This window comes from Armigeres subalbatus, unplaced genomic scaffold, assembly GCF_024139115.2.
Source record: "Armigeres subalbatus isolate Guangzhou_Male unplaced genomic scaffold, GZ_Asu_2 Contig195, whole genome shotgun sequence".
In the NCBI taxonomy this organism is placed as follows: Eukaryota; Metazoa; Arthropoda; class Insecta; order Diptera; family Culicidae; genus Armigeres; species Armigeres subalbatus.
Window position 1 is genome coordinate 21,103 of NW_026942781.1, and position 27,063 is coordinate 48,165.

Sequence of the window (27,063 nt, forward strand, 5' to 3'; positions counted from 1 at the left end):
AGCTCCGTAAGAACTACCGGAGGAATTTCAGGAGAAACTCCTAGAAAAATTCCTAGAGGACCTCCGAGGAACTCCCAGAAAAACTATCGGAAGAACTTCGGGAGGAATTTCCAGCTAATTTTCGGAAGAAAGCCAAATGATTTCCTGGAAAAGCCTGAATGATCTCCTGGAAGAGCTACTTGGAACACCTGGAGAATTTCTAAGAAAATCCCGGAGAATTTTTAAATGAACCTCCGAGGAACTCAGTGAATCTACCAGAAGACTTCTCGGAAAAAATATTGAGAATTAATCTTATATACGAATCTCATCTAGCTGAAACCTTTGTAGGGATATGTAGCAGGACCACCATCATCATCATCAGAGGACCTCCCGGAGAATTCCTTGAGGAGCTTTTGGAGGAATTTCTGTATAATTCCCGGAGAAATTCTGAAGAAATTCTGCAGAATTTTCAGAGAGCCCGTAGGAACTGCCGATAGAACTACCGGAATAATTCTCGGCGGTAATCCTGAGAGAATTCTTGGAGGATCTGCCGGTTGAACTCCTGGAAGAATTCCCGGAGGAACTCCAGGGGTAATTTTCGAAGAAACTCTGGAGGATGTTCAGTGGAAATCTTGAAGTTTCCACCAGAATTCTTGATTTCTTTAGGAATTAATTGTCAATTCCTCCAAAAATTCCATTATTGATTTTATTTCCGGTATAATTTTCGGTGGAATTCCTGGAGAAATTCTTTGAAATTTTTACAAGAAATTATTTGAAACTTTCACGGAAAAAACATGGAATTTACACAGGAAGTTCGAAGATTTTTCGTGAAATTCTCAGGAATGTTTATTGCAATTCTGCGGAATTTCCACGGAATATTATTAGGAATTCAAGGTACAAATTTTCAGATTTTTATGAGAAACAGCACGAAAGAATTCTGAAGGATTCCCTGCAGAACTTAGAGAGGAATTCGTGGAGGATTTCTTGGAGTAAATAATGGTAGAATTTTGGTCGATTCCGAGAAATTGATGGTGGAATTCCTGAAGACATTGCGAAGAAATTTGTGGAGGCATTCCTGAAGAATCCGCGTGTGTGAATGCGTCACGTTTATTGGCATTATGTCTTAGTACAAAACGCTGACTTCAACGCTGACGCGCAACGCGCTCTTGTGATTCAGCCTTTACTGTTGGTTGTGGATTTGGTTTCAAAGTGTTTGGAGCTTAGAAGGAAAAAGTACCAAGCACTAATATTCGTGGTTTTATAAACTACTATAAAACTATGATTCAGAAGACCAAAAATTTGCCCCCCCACGAAATCCTGGCTGCCCATGCACATATCTATGGTTGATATTCTCTGATTGACAAGAATCAGTGAAATTGCAAAAATGATTGATTGAGATTGTTCAAGCATTCTCAGTGTGCAAATAACGGCACCGCCACGTCTTTGTAGTCAGTTAGGAAGAGAAAGAATATAGGGTAAAAGACTCAATAGTGGAGAAACTAAACACGTTCCAACACTTATTTCTCGATTACTTCTAATCTATATTTCATTTCCCTTACTTGAGAGTGCATCCGAAAGCTCGTTATTTCAATTTTATCAAGATGCATAATTGTATCAAAATCCTTTTGTTACCTGAAAGCAATCCTCCAATTATTGTGCAGTGTTCCAATAGTTGGGTATTTTGTTATTCGTGCCTATAGTTGCGAATCCCATAGGTTTTATATGGGATTCGCAACTATTGAAACTACCAACTATTGGCGCAAGGGAGAGAAAAAAAGTATTTCAAAGATACTTTACCAGTTTAAATGGAATTCCAATGTTGTTTTGTCTCTATCGTGTTATGACAGGTCAACTAATGACTGGTAATGTAGGTTACTGCGTTTAATTTGTTGATTCCCTGCAAACCGTACTACGCAACTATAGGAAACCACGACTATCGGAACTTTTACCCTAGTAGGTGATTATTGTTATTCGAAGACCGTGTTTATTTTTTGCTCCACAAGACCACAGAATTTTTTCAGTCAGTAGGTAGGGCATAGCAATATGCCTAGCTAAACAAACACTGATTTATTGTCTTTAACGCTTTTCATGGGTATGTTTACATTATGCATCAGTTAAACAAGATATCTAGTTGATACCATCAAAAATTGTCAAAATCTCAATCATATTGATAATTTTACATTTAAAAAAAAAGTGAGATATTCTGTTGGAAAACTCATGAGGCAAAACGCCTTTTAGCTGACAGGGAGCAATGCACCACGCGTCGGCGAACCGCATTCTGGTATGGATAGTGGGTGGAGACGCAAGACATTGTAAGTTAGTGCCACTACACTCAAAAATCCACATTTTGATTGGCACTAATCCATAGATTTAGTTATGATGTATATAAGCGCACACTTAACCATTCTCCACGCAAACCACTTATAAAAAATATTTAGAAATAAACTTTATTGTGGTCACGAATAAGCAATAATTTGATTTATGTGTGGATCCATATCGATTATATTAGGGTGGCGCTATTAAAATGTATAATCGCGACACATATAGTATATATAATTATTTTTAGAGTGTAGGGCGTTTTGCCTCGCCAAAATGTTAGATGTTTCTTCAAAAGTGGAAATTTTCGGTTCTTCCGACCTTCCCATGCACTATTTTGAAAGTTTTTCGTAATCTGCATAATTTTAGATCTAGCTGTGCTACGGCCATCTTAATGACGGAAACCACAAAGGCGTTTTGCTTCGGGGTTGGGGGCGTTTTGGGCCTCTTCCCATTATTCGTACGTACACAAATAACTACCTGCATCAGAGCAGAAGCATGATCAAACGCAATTGATTTGTTATCGACCGCACAAAGCATAAGAATAACGGAGCGCGTAATGTGTCTGAACCGAGCATGAATACGATCAAATGAGTATCATATCGCACACTAACACGCCATCTTCCAAATACTAATCATTTAATTCGCTGCCCTCAATGGGAGAAAAATTACACCGTGCGCGCCTAGTGGCATATGTAAACTGTCGACAAACGTGTCCTATATTACACTAATTTATTTATTCTTCTACCGCATAATGCACAAACCCGAATCTCGCGACTATTTTGCTTCTTAATACGAACGTCCAATCCGGCACTTTGAGAACACTTTGGCTGAAAAGTTGGTTTGAATAGCTGATTTGGCTGAAATGGTCGTTTGCAAAAGGTCATTTGGGCGAAATATAAGTCGACCATTTAGGAAAAGTCGTTTGTCCGGAAAGGTCAATTTGCCGAATGTTTTTTAGAAAAACATTTTCGGGCTAAGTGGCTCTTTCTGTCAAAAGACCATTTCTACAAACGGATTTTCGGTCAATGATGTCGTTTAATATTTCGGCCAAATGACCATTTTGGCCAGACTGCATTTCCAGCCAAATGACCAGCTAGGGCAAACAATTCTTTGGCGAAATTACCAGTTTGGCTGAATGTTCTTTCACAAATGACATTTACGATCTAATCGTTTCGGACAATGTATTATTCAGCCAAATGAAATTCGTCTAGATGTGTTTCGGCTTAACGCGTTATTTGGCTAAATGGTATTCGAACGAATGGCTTTCCGACGAACGACGCTGTTCGGCCGAATTTATCATAAGGTCACAATCAAGTTGCTGTAACCAGACTTTAAAGAAATGTGCTATTTGGGCTGGTGGGAGACGCTTGGGCCAAAAGAAATTTTCAGCCAAACGAGGAGACCTGTCAGATTTCTCCTCCCCACAAGGAAGGTACGGACGTATTTTCCATAGCGAAACCAGTGCACTCCCGGCTCCGAGGACAAAGAAGAGAGCTGCTTTCATCCTTCAAGCGAATTATCAAGGTATCAGCCGCTGCTTATTCGCGGAGGAAGTCGTGGAGTCAAACGTTTCCCGTTAGGCGTATTTGAGACGCTTAGTTTTCTCTGACGGACAACGTGGAGTCAAGACATCAAGGAGCAATGTTTCAACCATGCAGTAAAACTGTCATTATGTTGAAGCTGACGCTCTGAGTATTACTAGCCTTCGCACCGAAGCTGGTTTTCGGAAGGCAAACCTTACCCTTGAGTCCGTTTTCGTACCCGAGGCAACCCGGGCAAAGCTCTAACAGACACAGCATCCTAAGCCTCCCAGGCACTTAACCCTGGGTTGTAAGCCACGTCTTTAGCAACCTTCTCATGGGGACATGAAGCGCATCGCCCAGCCTGGGGTGATTCTAAATCTGATTCTCGAGGTACCGCCTGAATCGATCGAGACTACGGACCTTATGCCACCTACATTCTTTTCCTTTCTTCCTCCTTCCCTTCTTTTACGCACCATCTTAAATGGCTACTCCACAATTGCCATTGACGTGACCGCTGCAAGTCGGTCTATTCCTACCGCTCTCAGTTGGAAGTATCTTTGACTTATTCGGTAGCAACACATTCCGATTTCGATCACCGTCCATACTTAGCCCCTTGACAAGGAGCTATAAGATGGCGCTTCGATGCCGCCGAATGGGAGGCATATGATCTCCACCTCCGACCCACACTTTAACGAAGCACGCCCATAACCCAGACGTCATAAATGACGTCGTTACCGCACCCACAAACCAGATGGTCAGATGAAACGCGTTGGTTGGTTAAAGCGAGAAGGAAGACCATTCAAGTGCTACGGAGACTTTCCGCTGGTCATCCTGATAAGGTTAGTGCCTTCAGGTATACAATGAAGAGTACTACTAACACAAGCCAAAAATACTTAAAGCCAAAGAGAAACAGTGGGAGGATTTGCGTGATCTGCCCAGCTCAAATCGTGCTGCCAAACTCTGAGGGAAAATCAACGCGTTTAGTGGCAACGAGGATTTTCCCCACTCACCTCGATCCACCTGGTAGTGCCATTACCGATCCCCGAGGTACCCAACACGCTTGGGAGTACTTTTCCGTGCTAGCGTCGGTAAACCACCACTCGCCGAGTTCCAGTGGACAATCATTGGTAACATTTCGTCCTCACAACCTTTCAGGTCACACGATTTACAAAATTTCTCACCATCTACCGTTTCCTGCCTGCCGAGCTGTCATTCGCCCCTCTCTAAAAGCAATAGAAGTCATCCGGTCTCGACGGTATTGGGTACACTATGCTAAAAAACCACCTTCCGCCAAAATACGGATCCTAGAGTTGGTCAACCAAATGTGGTCCGATCAAATGTCCGAATGAATGGCAAAACAGTTTCGTCATCCCCATTCCAAGAAAAGCATCTCCTTGCGCGATGGTACGAAGTACCGGCCCCATCTTAATGAACTCTTTTGTGTCCAAGGTCGATGATAAACCAGCGGTTGAGTGACAAACTAGAAACATGGGCTGGATTTTAATCCTGCAGCACGCGACCGTCAGGCTACGGAAAGGGGACATGTTTTGCAAACTTAGGAGGGCTTTAACAGAACTTAACCCCTTCGTCCTTCAACAGTTGAGCGAGTGAAGATTTACCGATAACTTCCTTTCATCCGGAAATTCCTCACAGAGCGCTTATTTGAAGTCTAATCGGGAACCAAGATTCGAGGACATTGCCAAAGAAAGTAATACGTAACTGAACGAAGTATACTGATCCTCCGGCAGTTCTTACGTAAATTCATCCGGGAGATCCACCAGCAGTTTCTATGAGCTTTTCTCCGGGAGTTTCACCGGCAGTTCCTCCGGGTGTTCCTCTGAGAAGGAACTCCCATAGGAATTTCTGTAGGAATTCAGAGTAGAAATTATCAGAGGAATTTTCGGAAGAACTTCCGGAGGAACTTCTAGAAGAATTTAATGAAGAACTACAGGAAGAATTTCTGGAGGAAATCCTGGAGGAACTCTAGAAGAATTTCTGGATGAACTTCTGTAAGAATTCCAAGAGAAACTCCTGGAAGAATTTTTAAATAACCTCCCGGAGGAGCTCCCAGAGAAATTTTTCGAGGAACTTCTGAAGGAATTTATAGATAAATTCCTAAAGAAAGCCTAAATGAATTCCTGCAAGAAAAGTCCGAATGAATTTCCGGAAGAACTACTAGTGTAAAACCCGGAGATATTTGAGGAACAGCCGATGGAATACCCGGAGTTGAATTTCTAGAGGAACTTGTAAAATCCCATTTCCCTTGAAATTCCTGCCAAATAGCCTCAAAGAATCCCCTGTGAAGTTCCTGAAGGGATTACTAGAGGAACTTTTGGAAAAACTCCTGTGGGAGCTCCCGGAGGAACTCCCACAATCACTTCCAGAGGAATTCTCACAAGGTAGTACTGAAATAATTATTGGAGAAGTTCATGAAGGAATTTCTGGAGAAATATCTGAAGGAATTCCCGAAAAACTACCAGGAGGAATTAATGCAGATATTCCCATATGAAATCCTGAATGTATTCCCAGATGAATTGCTGTTCTTTGTTTGTTCTGAAGAAATTCCTGGAAGAATTCTTGGAAGATATCCTGGAGGAACTAATTTCCGAATGGAATTCTGGAGTAAATTCCGAGTGAAGTCCGGAAAGAATTCTAGGGGAATTCCGTCGAAAAATTCCCGGAGAAATTCCTGAAGGAAGGGAAGAACTTCCGGGGAAATACTTGGACGAATTCCTGGAGAAATTCCTAAAGAAATTACTAGAGGAATTCTTGAAGGATATTCAGAAATAATTGAGGAAAGAACTCCAGAATGTAATTCTAGAGGATTTCGCTATTGAGTTTATAGAGGTATTTCCGGAAAAAAATCCTGGAAGTTATCCCGGAGGAATCTAAGGAAGAGTTCCTGGAGGAATGCCCGAAGCAGATGAAATCATGGAGCGAAATCGGAGGGTTTCCGTCATAAGTTATTGAAGAAACTTCTAGTGGAATTTTGGGAGGAAATTCCTCATTTATTCTTGGAGGAACTCTAGAATGCATTCCTGAAGGAAATGTCAGAGATTTTCCTGGAAGAATAGCCGAAGAAATGTCTAGAAATAAAACTTGAAGGGAAAAACAGAAATCTTCAAGAAACTTCCTCATGAATTTCCTAAAAGAAATTTAGTTGGGGGTTTCTAGATGAGGAGAAATTACAATTACAGGAGAAGGATTTGCAAACGATTTTCAGAGGAATTTGTTGATAACTTTCCGGAGAAATTTAGAAGTTTTCAGGGGAGCGTCTAGAAGGATTTCTAGGAGAATTCTTGAGCCCGAAATGTTTCGAGTTGTTTTGAACTTTCATATAGTATGGATCCTGGATACCCTTATAAGTTTTTTTTGGGAATCTTTTGAATTTAAAGAACCTATTTCTGAATATGATTGGATTGAAAAGTGCACATGTTTAGGCGAATTCATTACAGTACCCGTTCAATCATCCCACCATTGGGGGGGGGGGGGGGGGACGACGGAGCCCCTGTCCTCCTCCGGCTACGCCCTTGGATATGTGTAGTCACTAGTCAGTCAAAGCCAAAGCTAAGCCAAGCTAGCAAAGGGTTCGGTCGAACGACATGGCCAAATGGTTTTTTCAGTCATATGATATATATGACCTTTGGCTTTCGCTCAAATGGCTTTCTGCAAGACGGTACTTTTTATCTAATAAGAATTTGTTTGAGTTTCAACGGTAATTTCCACTGTAAGCTCGTCTTTGTTTTTATGGCGCGCTTTTGAAGTTTCAACGGAAACTTGTATGCTGATGTTGGGATATCAATCGGGAGTAGTGCTTCCCGGAATTCTATTCGATCTTTGGATTTTCCACGGTCTTGCGGACTTCTCTGACTTGCGTGAACAATTCTCGGGTACTTATTCAAAAGGACGTATGTGATTTTGTAAACAAAGATTCAAACGTCGATTTGTCCAATCTGATAGCACTTCCACGCAAACTATCACCACAGACAGATAGGGGAAGCCTTTGGCTACCTGTTGGTAGTGTTGGTTTGCGTGGGAGTTCCATCAGATAGGACAAATCGACGTTTGATTCTTTGTTTACAAAATCACATACGTCCTTTTGAATAAGTACCCGAGAATTATAGATCAGCTGCGATGCAAAAATGTCGGCGGCGTACAAAAAACTGCCAGCGGCGGCGCACACCTGTATTCACACAGCCTTTTAGCAGGGATTGAATCCAAAAGAGAATGAAAAAGTCTCTCGCTTATCATCTCTCTATACATATACGATACACAGCATACCGCGAGCGACTTTTTTTCTCAAGCTGCCATGATAAGGAACTGATTCGGGAGGCTATACCTCATTATAAATTTCTTTTCAAAAGCTCCAAACGCGGGGAACACTGGTTCTGATGCCCACTCTGATGCATTTCAGCTTGTTCTACACAGCTGGGCGGTCTCCAACACAAAATTAACGAAAGCAAAGCGAGAATAATCACTTCTCTGTGAGTGCTGCCTATCTGCTTCTGTTTTTTCGCACTTGTATATAAGTTTGATAAATTTGTTATCATGGCTTGTTATGATTCGGAACAGTTTTTGCCTTTCTATTATCGCTGTTCGTTATCTACTGAGAGCGATTTCTGCAAACCATGCCTTTTAGGGAACATGCAAGGGACTGCTAAATATAAAATGCTGCTCAGTAGAGCACAAAGTGTTTTGCCACCGATCATAAATCTTTTGGCAAACAGAATTTAACCAAATATTTTTTTCTGCAACTTATTTGTTTTGTTTCTGACATGCAACAACCCATAATTATCCAAGAAGTCATTTGCGATGCATCAACAAAGGAACGAAAATGAAACCTATATTGTGTCTCTGAACCTGAAAAGTAACTTTAATGATACTTTAATGTTCAAGGTTGTTCAAGAAATCCATGATGTCCAAGAGTTCAAAATTTACACTTGTAACTGAAGATCTACCAGTACTTGGAACAGGATGTGTTTAGGGAATATTTTCTGATTCGTCCAAGAAATGGTAAAGTAACATTATGTTCTAACAAGTGTAGGTAGATCCTAGGGCCTTACTCGAAAGATTTCTTGGATAACGCAGAACACATGTTGTGATCACATTTTATTCTAAGGACTACAAACAGCATGTTACACGTTTGAAACCATTCGAACCACCTTTGGTAAGGCGAATCTATGACAAAAGGTCGAAAGGACAAAAGGTCGAAAAACAAAAGGGCGAAATGACAAAAGGTCGAACCAGACTTTCAATTATTTTCTCAAATTCCATTTGAAATCTTCATTGTGAAAGCTAAGCTTATCATGTTCATAAATCTAATACTCCACGAAGGTGTCGGAAACCATATGAAAGTGATCATTCCACATATTCTTCGCCGACAAGACTTCAAAAATAGCACAATCCGCACAAGTAAGGAAAACATTTCAACTTAACTGCATCCGCCAACTTCAACCTAGTCAGAGCGATCGCCAACCATTCAGCGAGAAAGCCGAACAGATTTGTTTACACTTGCTCGCCCACCGGATTTCAGTCAGGATTATGGGCACCTGACTAAGCGATGAATCTGAGTTCCTAAAATAGACTTCTTTTTTTCTCTCGATAGTCTCAAAACACAGACAATATCGTCTCGCTTTTCCTCCCTCTCGATCCCGAATTGCCCACTTTGGGAGACGGGACGAAAACGATGACGATGATTGGCACCTCAACTGAACCTGCATGTACGTCAAACGACCGTGACTGACTGCCAGAACTTTTCCTTAGCAAGCAAAGGCATACCCGGTTTCACGACTCATACTGCTAAATTTATCCCAAGACTGGGAAAAAATAATGCATAAAATTCCACACCTCACTACATATACGGTTTAAAAATGCGCGGTAGACTGGAGTGGCTCGGTGTGGCGCCCAAAAATAGTATATACGAAAAAAAAATGTGCGGTTTGACGAAAGCGGGGGCTAAGAAAAATCCTTTCAACGGCGCCGATTACCATTACAGCACGTAAGTGGATTGCTTCATCGATGAGCCTTGATAATTCGGTAAGGCAGGCAAATCTAATGAACCGGCAAAGAGAGTCCGAACCATTAGCAGATGAAGCCGGGAAAATGTCGGTGAGTGGTGACAAATCTTTGATGAGCGTTTGTGACTCAAGTAGCTGCTCTACTAGTAGGTGGTGTAATGACTAGTGAAATGGTCACGCGAGACTAAGATTGGTTGGTAGTGGGTGATAAATAGTATAGGAAGATGTGGGTTTTTGGTAATGAACTACAAGGCAATTTGAGTGATGTGATATGATGAATCGTTGGTCCTACATAATCTCTAAAATTGAAAAATAATATCAAGGGAAGAATTATGGCTTATGAAAATTTACTCAATGAAATTGAATCTTTTTCTGGAATAAGAGACATTTAGCGATTTCTTCTATATAGTGGCTTTCCAATGTTATTTATTTTTCGTGGGCGTTATGGCGATCTTAACAGAAGTTATGATTTTTAATAAAAGGCAAATAAAAGACATCCGGTAATCAAAACTTATTTCCAGCCATGAAAACTATGCCGAGCTCTCATCCTGCACCAGCAAAACCGATTTTCATCCACCACGTGCGAATTGAAATATGAAACACATGAATTTAACCGGAAGTCATAAATTAATTGCTTATTTTCTGATGTCTTTTTTCTCGATCTCTCCAAACACAGAGTGGAACCGCAGCATTTGAATCAACGCAAATCAACGAATATAGCTATTAGGTACAAGATTACACAAACAAAAAGTGGACTTAGATCAAAGTAAATAAATATTCAGAAAAAAGTTACAGTGTATCGAAGCAGTGCAGTGCATCAAAGGGGATCAACGCCCCCATCAGGAAGATAAAAGTCCCACTCGCGAGGGTAAAATTATCCAAGCATCACCGGAAGTCAGTGTGTAAATGTTTGTACTACCGCATTTCGTTGGTCGTGTTCGGAAGTGAAGCAAAAAGATAGCAAAATTCAGAGCAGCAAGTGAATTCGTTCCTAAAACGGCGTAAATCATGGCGGACCATGATTTCGCACCGAGCTTCACGCAGAAGCCTCAGCTGCGCCAGGAGGACGACGGCAATCGGTTAGTGTTCGAGTGTCAGTTGATCGCGAAGCCCAAACCGGCGATCGAGTGGTACCGTAGTGAAGAGCTCCTGTCACAGAATGCCCGCACCAAGTTTAAGATCCAGTCGTTCGGCGAGAACAAGTACTTTGTGGTGCTAGAGCTGGACGATGTGATCGATACGGATGCCGGTCTGTACAAGGTCAAGGCGAAGAACCGGATGGGCGAGGTGTCGGCGTCGATCAACCTGAACTTCAGTCGTAAGTAGTCTGCAATTTGGTATTCTTGTTTTGTGTTGTGCGTGTTGTCAATCATGTGGAAATGTCCACGTTGAATAAGTATAATATCCTTTGTACCCATAAAGCATTATTTTTCATTAAACGGACAAGTAAGTCTAAAGCTAAGTGTTTGTGCGTCATCACACCTACCTATTCTCACGTTGAATTCTCCTTCACTTAGGGTAACCGTACCCTTAGTGGAGGTAGCACCAACAGTAGAGGTAGTGAGGAATAAATGGTATTTATCACAATTATACACTTTACGATGATTTCAGTTGATGCGTCGTGCTTTAAATATCCTCTTAAATGCAAGTTATTCTAAGATTTCGCTTGAAAAACCATTGAGTGAAATTGACTCCCTTGCGAGTCTCATAAGAAATCAATTGATAGCACCAGCATGGGAACTAAAATTAATTTTTACCACCACTAAAGGAACAGTGTACCTATTAGTGGTGCAAGCAATATTTGATAGTTATTGAAATTAAATAACATCAATCTCATTTTTGTTAGCAAATTTATTAGTTTATCTATTAGCTAAGATATTAAAGTTGTAAAGTTTCCATAATTATCGATTTAAAAAAAAAATGTGGATCTACTAATACCTCCACTATTGGTACCGTTACCCTGTCTTCTTCTTCTTATTGTCATTACCTCCCCACACTGGGGCAGAGCCGCCTCGCAGCTTAGTGTTCATTAAACACTTCCACAGTTATTAACTGCGAGGTTTCTAAGCCAGTTTACCATTTTTGCATTCGTGTATCATGAGGCTAACACGATGATACTTTTATGCCCAGTCCAAACAATATCCAATCCGAAAATAGACTAGACCGGCACCGGGAATCGAACCCAGCCACCCTCAGCATTATAATTTATTTATTCAGACTAAGGCCGAAGTGGCCTGTGCGGTATATAAGAGTCTTCTCCATTCGGCTCGGTCCTTGGCTACACGTCGCCAACCACGCAGTCTACGGAGGGTCCGCAAGTCATCTTCTACTTGATCGATCCACCTTACCCGCTGTGCACCTCGCCTTCTTGTGCCCGTCGGATCGTTGTCGAGAACTATTTTCACCAGGTTACTGTCCGACATACTGGCTACGTGCCCGGCCCACTGCAGTTGTCCGATTTTCGCGGTGTGAAGGATGGATGGTTCTCCCAACAGCTGATGCAACTCGTGATTCATTCGTCTCTTCCACGTACCCCACCATAGATGGTACGCAGCACTTTCTTTTCGAAAACTCCCGGTCCTCCACGAGCATCATCCAGGTCTCGTGTCCGTAGAAGACTACCGGTCTTATGAGAGTTTTGTAGATTGTCAGTTTGGTACGGCGGCGAACTCTATTCGATCGGAGCGTCTTGCAGAGTCCAAAGTACGTACGATTTCCAGCCACTATGCGTCTCCGAATTTCTCTGCTGGTGTCATTCTTGGCAGTCACCAGTGAGCCCAAGTACACAAATTCTTCTTCCACCTCGATTTCGTCACCACCGATGCAAACTCGCGGTGGGTGGCTCACATTGTCGTCTCTTGAACCTCTTCCTATCATGTACTCATGCCACCCTCAGCATGGTCTTGCTTTATAGCCGCACGTCTTACCGCACGACTAAGGAGGGCGCCTAGAATGAGGTATTATTGATTTAATGTCTCCTGCTTGGGCGGGTACAACCAAAATGTCGTTTCCCCTTTTGGCTGTAACGGGGCAGAAAGAGAAATTTTGCCGAAAATATCATTTGTTCGAAATGGACATACGGTCGTTTGGATAAACTAATCATTATCCGAAAAAAATCGTTTGGCTGAAATCGCCGTTCAACAGAAAGACCAAAGGATCGCACGGGTCCACAATAAATGATATTCTCGGCCAAATAACCCTTTCTACCAAACGACCATCTCGGTCATACAGCATTTTCAGCCAAATGATCTATTCGGCCAAACGATTCTTTCTGCCAAATGACCTGTACGATGAAACGAAATTTTCGGCCAAATAACCATTAAAACCGAACGGCGTTTTTGACCTGAATCTTAGGACAAACGATTTTCCGGCGAAATTGCCAGTTCGATCATATTTTTCTTTCAGAAAAATGACATATTCAGCCAAACCGTTTTCGACGTATTAACCGTTTCAGCCAAATGAAATTCGGATTGATGACTCGGATCTACATTCTAACTGAAATTTGGCCTGCTTTTAATTTTATGCCCGCCATTGCATGAGTATGTATTTGTGCGGTAAGAACAATGGAAACATTATGCCTAGGACGTCGAGAAAGTTTCCAACGCGAAAACATACTAGACCAGACCAAGAATCGAACTCGCCATCTCCGAATTAGAAAACTTATGCTTTTGCTCGCAAGGCTACTGGAGACCCCGATGACTTTTGGCCTAATGTGTTATTTGGTCAAATGTCATTCGAAATGGCTTTCCGCCGAAAGACTTTTGGTCAAACGACGGAAAGAGCCGTTTCACCGAAAGTTGTTTTACCGGTCGTAGTCGGCATACGGCCGAATATATCGTTCGACCGAAAATGCCGTTTGTCCTTAATCGTCGTTTGGCATTTGGCAGAAAAGGTCTTTTAGACAAAAATGTCATTTGGTCGACATTTGTGGCAATATTATTCATTCAACAAATGTCACCCGTTAGATCGAAAGATATGTTTAACCAAGGGGATTTTATGGTCCTAAGCTTTCTCTGGCGTATGTCACAAAACAGTTCTCGGAAATATTTCCCGTAAAAAAATTAAACTAAAAAAACTATGGCAAAAGTCGATGCCGTCTATTTTCGGACCGGTACACGCCAATAATATTAATTCTGAGGAATAAAAAATGAGAATTAAAACGTCTTCTCATCGCGATGTGTGATAATAGATATTAGAGATATAAGACACAAGAAATGATAAATGAGGAAGAGGAAGTGAGATGTCACACTTTTTGCTACTTATTTTACACTTCTTATTCTTCACTTTTTACCGTGGAGAGTGATAAGTATGAAATGGGAAGTGATCAATAGGTAGTGATAAGTGAGACATCTCGCTTCTCATTCTTAATTTATCACGGTGAAAAGTGTGAAGTAAGAAATACGGAGTAAGAAAAAAAGTAGTGAAAAATAAGAAGTGAGACAACTCCTCTCTTATGAAGGACTGTTCAGTTTATTGAGAGGACAGTTTTACATGACGATATAAAACAGACCGATTGGCCAATTTTGATGGAGGTCGCCTTCTCGTAATGGCCGAAAGGGTCATTAGGCCGAAAGGGTCATTTGGCCGAAAGGGTCATTTGGCCGAAAGGGTCATTTGAAAAGTGAGAAATTAGGAATGAGAAGAGAGACGTCTCACTTCTCACTCTTAATTTTTCTCTTCTCGCTGTAAAAAGTGAGAAGTGCGGAATGAGTAGGGAGACGTCTCCCTACCCACTTCGCGCTCTTCATTTGTAACAGTGAGAAGAGAAAGATGAGGAATGAGAATTGAGACGTCTCTCTTCTTACTCCTAGTTTCTCACTTTTCAAATGACCTATTCGGCCAAATACGACGGCCAAATGACTCTTTCGGCCTTATGACCCTTTCGTCAAACGACCCTTTCGAGCAAATGACCCTTTCGGCCGAATGACCCTTTCGGCCAAATGACACTTTCGGGCTAACGACCCTTTCGGCAAAATGACCCTTTCGACTAAACGGCCATTTCGGCCTAATGAACCTTTCAGCCAAATGACCCTTTCGCTCAAACGACCCTTTCGGCCAAACGACCCTTTCGGATAAATGACTTTTTCGGCCAAATGACCCTTTCAGCCAAACGACCATTTCGGCCAAATGACTTTCGGCCTAATCGTCTGTTCGGCCAAATGGTATATTCGGCCAAACAACTTTCGGCCAAATTGCTTCCGGCCGAATGGGTTTCGGCCAAACGACCCTTCCCCCGACAATACAATGTGTCCTCTTTATAAACTGAACAGTCCTTACTACTATTTTTTCGCTTCTCGGCATCTCACTTTTTAGTGAGGTGTGCGATGTGAGCTGCGACAAATAAGAAGCGTGTAAAAAGGAATGAGAAACAGGACGCTTCATTTTATGTCTCTTTTCCTAATTTCGACTTTTCATTTCTAATTTCTTACTTCTAATTTTTCATACTTTTCACTTCTTAGTTATCATTAATAACTTCACATTGTCAGATTCACTTTTGTTCGGTCAAACGACCGTTCAGCCAAATAACATTTTCGGCCAAACGGCCCTTTCTGCCAAACGACATTTTGGAGCAAATAACACTTCAGTCTGAATGGCCCTTTCCGACAAACCACCATTTTGGATAAACGGCATCTTCAGCCAAATGACCTACTTGGTCAAATGACCTATTCCGCTAAACGATTCCTTTTTGTGTCAAATGACTAGTTCTGGTGTTCGACGTGTTCAGGTGTGGGTTCGAGAGATGGCGAATCGATGGCAAATGAAAGAGGAAATGATTCAGAGGAGATCAATTGTTGGATGTTGCGGCCGCACAATGCAACTACACGTTGTAGCGGTAATAAAGAGAAAATAGATCTCCATACGAATAGAAAATTATTTAGAGCTTTTAAGTGGAATGCCTTCAATTATCAGGCTGTGTGTTCTTCAGGTCGATAACGGTTTTGGGCCACCAACAGGAATAGTTGATGATGTCCATTGGGTTGAGGCCGCCCGAAATATCGCCGAGATTTTTAGATCCAGCTATGTGCCTTCGGTTGTCTACGCTTGCGGTGGTCTTGATCTTGGACACACGAATGTTGTTTAGTGGGTTGCAGCGTCACGTAGATACTGATGCACGGTGCTGGAATCAAATATGAAAATGCGGTAGTAGGGGGGATTTCGGCGAAGCCTTCACTTTCTTAAGGAGCTGGAGTGATGAGTGGTTCGGATACACTTCATTTTTTATTTATAAGGAATGTAAGAAAATGAAAGACCCCCTCTCCCCATAAGTGCTTACGTAATAAGTGTACGACCCCATTGTAGCTGATTCCGAAACGTTGTTCATCTCACAGAGATCCCCGTTCGCCGGCAGCAGTGGACAGATATGGTCGTCGCTCCTGCTCGGGTCGGCAAGCCTATTCCTGGAGACGTATGAGATAGAAATAACACTTATAAGGACCGATGTCCACGTTTCGGTTTTTCAAGCTGCGCGCACGCCGCGCTGCGTCTACGCCAGGTACTCAGCATGACTTGGAGTAATGCACAGTATACGTGTGCAAGACTACATTTGATGTTGGGTACCTATACCTTGCGTGGAACGTGGCATGCACGCAGCTTAAAAAATGCTACGTGAACATCGGCCCTAAGCTATTCGAAAAAGGTATTAGGAACACCCTCTTTAGTATGATTTTTTTAACTTGAAAGAACTCTTTGTTCTGTTAGAAGGAAAAAATGCAATAGTACTTGTCCACCTTAGACAAGCTAAAAACCATGCATAAAACTGTTCAGCACCTTTGCAAAGGCTGTTTCTCAAAGTGTCAAATATCAAGAACAAGATCCTCAGCTCGATGAAATGTCTGTCAGTCTTTATATATAAGTAAGGTGTACAAATGTGTACACAAAAGCGGAAAACCATCAAAACATAAATCACTTTTTTCATTAGAGTGATGAGAAGTTATTTTTGCTCGAGCAGGAGCGGCGACCTCGAAAACAGAAATTACTATGAACTAGCCATGCATAAGAGGTAATACCAGCATCACAAATTAGTATTCGTTTGGTATACAAATACCTGAGCATGGTATGCCTAAAATATTTTACATATTAACTTTTGGTATAATTTTTAGGTATTTTACCTCTTATGTGAGGCTAGTTCGTAACAGAGTATGGTATCAATAACAGAATAAGGCAGTGGCGTAGCCACAGGGTGGTTTTGGACATAAACCCCCTCCTAGAGACCAAATTTTTTAGAAGAAATTTTATTTTTCGAAAAAAAAAGAATATGTTCAAAAGCAAGCAAATGTTGAGCAAGATTGAATTGCTGGAATCATGCCAAAGGAAGCAGTGTTGCTTATGACGAGTACGGCAGTTGTATTTGGAGTGATGACTGTTTCAACACACGTACAGTTCTAGGGGTTGATTGATGTTCTTCCCAAGAATCAACGGTTAAGTTTGGATGAAATGACTGTCCGAACAGGATTAGATTGAAGTGATACTTCTGCCTAAGGCTTTTTTCTGCTGGAAACCTGGAAACCGACCACCATCAACGAGGCGGGCTGAGCTGTGGTTTCCTGTGGGCTTTTGAAGCTTGACAACCATGGTAATATTACCTTTCACGTTGATCAACGTCTGGATGTGACCCAGAACAAAATCTAGCCTGAAAAATCCCATTAAATTTAAACTAAAAATTCTTTGGAATTTTCACGGCATTTTTTTTTTTATCATATCCGTGGACACTTATTTGGATTTTTCACGGGATTTGATTGGAACTCCAACTGGATGTTTTTCAGAAATTCATCGTTTTATCGCCAATGTATTTTTGGACTTTTTACGATAAAATTTTATTGAAAGAATGCTTTTGAAGAGATTTTACAGCTTTTACGTTTACAAGGCAAGGGAGGGGGTCCAGTAGCGTAGTTGTCTACACGTTCGCCTTAAAAGCGAATGGTCATGGGTTCGATTCACAGCCCCTTCACCAAACCCTCGTCAGTCGCTGGATCCGCAGTCCATACTGTCGCGTTTGGGGTACGCGCCTTACCGTCACGGCTGCCTGATGACGACTGACAACTTGTTCTTCTCGGAGGCATTCCACCAACGTTACCCGGATTAAAATGGCAACCGAACAATGCAACGATCATTGGATACTCGACATGGACCACCGGACGCAATGGACTCACGACAGGATGAACCGGCAACGACAACAATAACTAATTATGGATATCTGAAAATAGATTCTTTGTGGATCCTGTACAGCAGAATACCACATTAGATCACGGCACAGTAGCGATTACGAACACAGAGTGCCTCCCAAACAAATATATGAATACATTTACAAGGCAGCAGTGGCGCTGGTAGTGGATTGGACAAGTAGGATATGTCCGACGCATGCAATTATCTGGGTGCGACAGTCAAAGCATTGTCCTACACATGATTTTTTATAGACGTACTTCTATGATTTTTTGTATAGGGGGAGATCCCCCAGCGCCGGACACCTCCCAATACCGGACACTTCTAAAAACGGTACTTGCAGGGATCCCTCCATCATCTTATGTAGTACAAAAGAAAGCTATTGAAACGTCCTTTAACTGCATGGAATATCAGGAAGTCATGTTGTAAACTTTGTACAAAATTTGCATTTGAACAAAAATGTCAAAAAATGTCCTTATTTAAGAAGGTTTGAATCAACAATATTAAAATCAATCGAATGCATTCTGATTATGTCGAGATGGACAATGTGCGTCATACTTCAAATAGCGATCATTTATGTGTTAGATATATAATGTATCTATGGTGCAAAATCAATTTCTGTATCCGGTAGCTGTCCCCGGGTCCGGACAGTGAGTTTTTCATGTGATCAAATAGCCATTCTTTGCACCAGTTTTCAATTCAATAGTTTTTTTTGCTGAGGTATCAGAAAGCCAAAGAAATAAGCAGAAACAAAAATTGAAGATGTCATTGAATATGGAGGGAATTTTGAGTAGGGTGTAAGAAATTGAGCTGGAGAGTCAAATAAGCTCTACCAACACCTGTTAATATCTACAACTTGAAACAAGTGAGAAATATTACTATTCTAAATGATGTCTTAACGCATTTAATAGGAACTTGGTCATATTTTAACATGATACAATATTTTCCGGGACTCGTGGACACTTTTCTGAACCGTGAAAGCTTTCACCAAAATCCATCATCAAAATACATCGTGGAAAAACTTGTTCAAATGATCAAATATAGTTTGTATGAATCATCAATGATAATATTTTGTGTATATGGTATACAGCTAAATATAATCCGGATAATTGAATTTCGTGAAATGGCTTATGTGTTCGGCACTGGGAATCACCCCTATATATATATATATATATATATATATATATATATATATATATATATATATATATATATATATATATATATATATATATATATATATATATATATATATATATATATATAGATATATATATATATATATATATATATATATATATATATATATATATATATATATATATATACAGGGTTAGGCAAAATGATTGAGATAGGCAAAATTTGGCCCAAATTCAAATCCTTATAACTTTTTGAAAATTAATGAAATTGGACAAAACCGGAAGCATTTGACGGCAAATTTAATCAAGATTTAGGAACATGTGCGGTCACGAATACTGGCCACCGGACACCGGAGATGTTCCGGATTTTCCGAGGCCATGTCAAAAACACATTTTTCTGCCGCTCGTATTTTTGTGTGGTTTGAAGTTACATCGATGAACATTATTTTCCTAGAAACTAGATCTTATTGAAAATGGGCTGAATGCGGGCTGTTGCGCTAAGATCCGTTGAAAAACATCCGAGATATGGCCATTTCAGTAAAGCTGGTTCCGGATACTATGGTCAATTATGTGTATCCTTCCAATCACGTATATATTATCCGGTACCATATCAATATTGGTATCAAACTTCAAGATTTATCATGGAGATGCTTCAGGAAGCATATGCAGGACGATCAGTTGCCCTGACCACTCTGTAGTAGGTTCCAGGTGCCCCGGGGGAAGTGGCCAATTTGAAAAACGTTCAGAACCCTATCAATATGGGTATCAAACTTCAAGATTTTTCATGAAGATGCTTCAGGAAGCATATTCAGGATGGTCAGTTCCTCTGACCACTCTGTAGTAGGTTCCAGGTGCCCCGGGGGAAGTGGCCAATTTGAAAAACGTTCAGAACCCTATCAATATGGGTATCAAACTTCAAGATTTTTCATGGAGATGCTTCAGGAAGCATATGCAGGACGATCAGTTGCCCTGACCACTCTGTAGTAGGTTCCAGGTGCCCCGGGGGAAGTGGCCAATTTGAAAAACGTTCAGAACCCTATCAATATGGGTATCAAACTTCAAGATTTTTCATGAAGATGCTCCAGGAAGCATATTCAGGATGGTCAGTTCCTCTGACCACTCTGTAGTAGGTTCCAGGTGCCCCGGGGGAAGTGGCCAATTTGAAAAACGTTCAGAACCCTATCAATTTGCAAAACATTCAGAACCCCACCAATATGGGTATCAAACTTCAAGATTTTGCATGAAGATGCTTCAGGAAGCATATTAAGGATGGTCAGTTCCTCTGACCACTCTGTAGTAGTTTCCAGGTGCCCCGGGAGAAGTGGCCAATTTGAAAAACGTTCAGAACCCTTTCAATATGGGTATCAAACTTCAAGATTTTTCATGGAGATGCTTGATATGATGACAAATCCTGAATATGACGTCTGTTTTTCATTTTTGCGAAAGATCCGCAGGTCGCGTTCCACTTGGTCGATCCACCGTGACCGCTGAACGCCCCTTCTTCTTGTACCGCTCGGATTATTATCGAAGCATCATCTCAATCGGGTTATCGTCTGACATTCTGGCTACATGCCCGGCCCATCGTAACCGCCAAAATTGTACCGTGTGGGTAGTTCTCCTAACAGTTACAACTCGTGGTTCATTGACCTCCACCACCACCTCCATTGTCTTCCATCTGCACCCCACCATAGATGGTCCGCAACACCTTCCATTCGGAAACTCCAAGGGCGCGTTGGTCCTTCGCCAGCAACATCCAACTTTCGTGGCCATAGAGGCAGACCAGTCTAATGAGCGTTTTGTAGATGGTCAACTTCGTGCTGCGGCGAACTCTATTCGACAGGAGAGTCCAAAAGCATCTCCATGAAAAACCTTGAACTTTGATGCTCATTTTGATATGGTTTCGAACATTTTGCAAATTGGACACCTGGCAACAGGACACCTGGAACCTACTACAGAGTGGTCATGACAGCTGCTGGTTCTAAAATGCATTTAAAGGTATCACCTCGAAAAATCTTGAAGTTTGGTACCCATATTGATAGGGTTCTGAATGTTTTTCAAATTGGCCACTTCCCCCGGGGCACCTTGAACCTACTACAGAATGGTCAGGGAAACTGATCGTCCTGAATATGCTTTCTGAAGCATCTCCATGAAAAATCTTGAAGTTTGATACCCATATTGATAGGGTTCTGAACGTTTTTCAAATTGGCCACTTCCCCCGGGGCACCTTGAACCTACTACAGAGTGGTCAGGGCAACTGATCGTCCTGAATATGCTTCCTGAAGCATCTTCATGAAAAATCTTGAAGATTGATACCCACATTGATAGGGTTCTGAACGTTTTTCAAATTGGCCACTTCCCCCGGGGCACCTGGAATCTACTACAGAGCGGTCAGAGGAACTGACCATCCTGAATATGCTTCCTGAAGCATCTTCATGAAAAATCTTGAAGTTTGATACCCACATTGATAGGGTTCTGAACGTTTTTCAAATTGGCCACTTCCCCCGGGGCACCTGGAATCTACTACAGAGCGGTCAGAGGAACTGACCATCTTGAATATGCTTCCTAAAGCATCTTCATGAAAAATCTTGAAGTTTGATACCCATATTGATAGGGTTCTGAACGTTTTTCAAATTGGCCACTTCCCCCGGGGCACCTGGAACCTACTACAGAGTGGCAACTGATCGTCCTGCATATGCTTCCTGAAGCATCTCCATGATAAATCTTGAAGTTTGATACCAATATTGATATGGTACCGGATAATATATACGTGATTGGAAGGATACACATAATTGACCATAGTATCCGGAACCAGGTTTACTGAAATGGCCATATCTCGGATGTTTTTCAACGGATCTTAGCGCAACAGCCCGCATTCAATTTTCAATAAGATCTAGTTTCTAGGAAAATAATGTTCATCGATGTAACTTCAAACCACACAAAAATACGAGCGGCAGAAAAAATGTGTTTTTGACATGGCCTCCGAAAATCCGGAACATCTCCGGTGTCCGGTGGCCAGTATTCGTGACCGCACATGTTCCTAAATCTTGACTAAATTTGCCGTCGAATGCTTCCGGTTTTGTCCAATTTCATCAACTTTTCAAAAAGTTATAAGGATTTGAATTTGGGCCAAATTTTGCCTATCTCAATCATTTTGCCTAACCCCTGTATATATATATATATATATATATATATATATATATAAATATATGTAAATAGCATATCAGTTCATTACATCCTACCCATGATTATTGGAATGTACAGATACTTAATTTAAGGTGGGAATAACTTTTCAGAATTTTCGGGACTGACGCTTGGCAACCTAAACATTTATTCGATTACTTCTAAAAAACAAACTAACCAATTTCATTGAATTCGAAGGGTGATGAAATCAGGATCTGTATCTATTTGACGTCTTGCTCACGATTATAATTAGCTGTTAAAGCTAAGTAGTTGGACAAATATAGGGCGCCCAACCTGATTTATTTTATATACATGTAGAGTTGATAGTTGATAAATAAACCTCCCTATTTGAGTGAGACTTACAGTCCTGAGTAGGGTGTTCAGAAACAGTTTAAAAAGGAGAAGTGCTTAACAGTGTAGAAAACTTAAGAGACCTCACATATGGTATATAAAGACCATTTCCCGAGCAGCGCAAGTCTTACTAAAATGGTTGCAGCAACTTGATTGTGACCAAATCTAGTCGCATATCCGTTGCAGTAACCTATGTGAGACATGTGTGCTGCTAGGGTTTCGAAGCTATGGGAGGCTAGAGTGTACCCGGTAAGCAGTGTGGAGATAATTTGGTTGTCGTGAAGGTTAGCCAGGCAACTCCAACAGTCAGTGATAGTTATCTTTGATCAACCTCAAAGCGGTTTTATTGATTTTTCTAGTCATGGCTAACGACTCCTTTGTTCCATGTTTTCGTGGTAGCCAGAGGAAGTATAGACCATAGTATTATGTACCGGCTGGCAGAACTGCAAGCGCATATCTGCGAGGTTGCTCTGGGTCTCGTAATGTATGGGTGCTCGCTTTTACAGTGCTGCTATCGCAGGATATAAAAACGGGAAGACCGGCGCCGGCCACCGTGCGCAGAACCTTGTCCCCTTGAATAAGAACCCAAGCAGCACAAGTCAGACATTAATGGTTGCAGCAACTTTCTTCTTCTTCTTATTGGCATTACATCCCCACACTGGGACAGAGCCGCCTCGCAGCTTAGTGTTCATTAAGCACTTCCACAGTTATTAACTGCGAGGTTTCTAAGCCAGGTTACCATTTTTGCATTCGTATATCATGGGGCTAACACGATAATACTTTTATGCCCAGGGAAGTCGAGACAATTTCCAATCCGAAAATTTCCTAGACCGGCACCGGGAATCGAACCCAGCCACCCTCAGCATGGTATTGCTTTGTAGCCGCTCGTCTTACCGCACGGCTAAGGAGGGCCCTTGCAGCAACTTTACTGTGACAGAATCCGGCACATATGAGTTGCAGTAACCATAATGGAGCATGTGTGCTGGTAGGGGAGAGTGTTCCTATGTTCTTCGAACGTAATAGCTGCAAACGTGGCAGCTGTATACCAAATAGTTGCCTGCACGCGGTGGTAGGTTATCAGACAAAGCTGGTGATCGTTTCTTAGATAACCAAGACATAATTCTTTCAGAAAAAGTTACTGAGAGTAAATAATGAAGTAATTTGAGAAAATCGGAAGGTCCATGAAGACTCCAGGAAGTTTTTTAAATAACAAAAATGGTCTCAAGGATGTCTAAAAGTTTTCCAAGAAAACAGAAAGTTTGTAATATTTTCTAGTCTATTGTGAAATAACAAATAGGAGTACAAAATTTCAAGTCGATTCCAGATTTTTTCTGCTGGTTCAAAAGAATGTTTGAAGTTCTACAAAAAACGAAGACTAGCAGAATAATTTGGAAATATAAAGTGAAGTAAAAGAAGCTACAGATTTAATTATACCGAATTATAAATGAAAATTCATACAAATCTGTAAATTTTGTTATAAATCCAACAGGTTTGGATGAATTTTAAGAAGGTTTCTAGGACAGTATCTATTGCATTCGTTGGAAATCACACATTTAAAATTATTGAAATTCCCTCAGAAATTCAAAAGGATTCTTGAACAATCTTTAGATTTCCTGGTAGTTTGGTATGAATCATGGCGGTCCATAGAAATCTCAGAAAGCTAATAAACAAAATTTCAGATGTTTTAATATTAGCTTGGAATTGACATTGGAGATTTAGTAGAAATGTCTAGGCTTGAATCTGAATCTGGATCTGTATGAATTACCTGGACTCTTATAAATATGTTCGATAATCACTTTCTTCTGCTTCTTATTGGCATTACATCCCCCACTGGCACATTGACGCCTCGCTGCTTAGTATTCATTCAGCACGTCCACGGTTTTTTACTGCGAGGTTTCTAAGCCAAGTTTCTGCATTCGTATATGATGAGGCTATTACGATGATACGTTAATGCCCAAATAAATAGAGACAATTTCCAATCCGAAAATTGCCTAAGCCGGCACCGGCAATCGAACCCAGCCACTCTCAGCACGGTGTTGCGTTTTAGCAGTGCGTCTTACCGCTAGGCTAAGGAGGGTCCCTAGTTCGATAATTCATGCCATGCTTCTGCCACGAAATCTTTAATAAATCCTGGAAAGGAAATATTTATTCTGAAAATCGTGGAATCAAACTTTGTGAAGATTAAAGAGAACATTCTTGAAGTCCACACGATTATCTAGTCATTTTCTGAAAGTAAATTCTATAGAATTTATTAAAGGTAGGATGTGCACCGATGATGTCTCATCAGCAAAACTGTTGTTCAATTTGGAATTTCCTTTATTTGATTGGCTATTCTTTTCCTATCCACGTCTCGGACGGAACATGGACACACTTCTGTGAGGCACACACGTATTTTGTATTTTGTTACTTGTTTTGTTATCCTTTAAAAAATGTTATGTTTAAAATAAATGTTTCTATCCACGTTCAGTAGGGGAAGGTGGGTAGATTTGATCCTCGGAGAGACTTGTTTTATCGAGAACTAAAGTAGTTTTGTTCTAGCGTATTTTTTAGTATAGATCCTCTAGACAAATGACTTTTATGTGGTGAGCTATTTTTTGGATTGACAACCTTATTTATTCTGCAGGGCGGTTTGTATGTTTTGACCTTCCTAAAGATTTGTTTATTGGCCACGCAAAATTTGAACAACTTTTCATAACAATGACCAAAGTCTTTCGTTTTTTCACAGCAACAAGCCATAAATATGCTTTTTGATCTGTACTGATGAAAATGTCAACATTCCATCAAAATTTTAAAATATTTGGATTTGAAGTTATTGCTCGATATGGGGACACTTGATCCCCCGTTAGGCACCCATACAAAAATTTGACGAAAAAATTAAAAAAAATATAAATCTGTTCTTAGGCTTCTAATTTTTTGTAGATTTGACGGATTTGATGAAGGGTTGGCAGGAAAAATTATTGCGTGAATCTCATAGAAAGGGAATCAAGTCTCTCCAAATTTAAGTCTCCCCAAATTTAAAAATTGCATGTGCTGTCGAATTCAATAACAAAAATCGTTCATGTATACGCACAGCAATTCGAAAATTTCGCGTATTTAGATGGAAAAATATTTAAAAAAATCTGAGAGTGCCTTTCTAATTTTATCAAAGCAAGTTCTTGGAGAGGGATCGATTTCCCCCGAATATTTCAAAAGTCGATTTTTGACAGCACTCCAAAATATCGATTGTGTATCAATAACAACAATAATTTAAGGACTGTCATACATCAGTAAAGTTGAATACTATATTTCTTAGAGAGTCTGTGTGGAAATCGCGTATGTTTACCGTGGACCCCCGATAATTTGAACGGTACCTCATTCAAATTAACGGGGTTCATTTTTAATTTGAACTTCTGGTTACTCTATTTGCATAAGAAAAACTGGTTTCTGGCTGCTCTCTTTGCTGGTTTGTTTTGATTCTGCGTTCCGTTTCACGATGTCCATTTTTTTTTCTCGATTCCACGTGCTAAATGACGTTTGAACCATTTTTAATTTGAACGATGTTCAAACTAACGGGGTTCAAATTAAAGTGTTCAGATTGAAAACGGTCATATTACCGGGGGTCCACGGTATTTATTATTGGTTGTGATACATCGGAAATCAGAAAAGGGATCAAGTCTACTCAGTCTCCCCTACCGGCAGCTATCATATTTCCATGAAAATCTGGAACTGTCTATGCTAATATATTTTCAACGGGATTCAATGATGAACAATGCATCTGCTATAGAAGATGAGAAAATAATAATATTGATATCATAACATTGTTGCATTTAATAGTGAACCTATGAAGTTAACCAAAACTTTACTAACTCAATATTGTTATTTTGTTTCTATTTCATGTACTGTGTCCAACATGGTTAACGAAAACCTCATCTGTGTTCCAATTGTCGTAATCACGCTGTGTCTACCAACCTGTGATCGTGCACATCCATCCTCCCCACAGCCGTCGATGAGCCCGTAGAAAAGTAAGTAATATCCCCACGCTACGGTGATTCCCGTTAACATTTTATGTTTGATGTGTGTTTTCATTTATGTGGTTTCCGTACAATGTATGAAACTAATGTTTGATATCCTACCCAAGTGCCATCGAATCAATTTCAATGATTGCTTATTTTCAACGCTTTTATGAACCCCCGAACGTAACGAAATTGCTCACGCTTTCGCTGCATCGCCACGTTTGCAACAATAATGCCAAAATTGCTCGCTCGAATGCCGTTTTTCCAACAACTCTAAACCATACGGAAAACAAATAATGCCATATTCGCAGAGAGGATAGATAAGCGAGAGCGGTAAGTGCTTGCATTTTATTTATTGTCGAATGGTCTCAGAATTTCTTGAAAAGTCGATTGTAACTACACT

General features: G+C 40.8%; 1 protein-coding gene across 1 annotated transcript in view; it reads left to right on the top strand.

The window, feature by feature from the left end:
- The first annotated feature begins 10,520 nt into the window (after nucleotides 1-10,520).
- The window catches only part of LOC134203546 (twitchin-like), a 57,799-nt gene continuing 41,256 nt past the window's right edge, over nucleotides 10,521-27,063 (top strand). Inside the window, exons 1-2 of the mRNA XM_062678397.1 lie at nucleotides 10,521-11,156; nucleotides 26,972-26,993. Of these exons, the coding sequence (XP_062534381.1) occupies nucleotides 10,847-11,156; nucleotides 26,972-26,993 (332 nt within the window). The 5' untranslated portion in view covers nucleotides 10,521-10,846. The remainder of the gene's footprint in view (nucleotides 11,157-26,971; nucleotides 26,994-27,063) is intronic.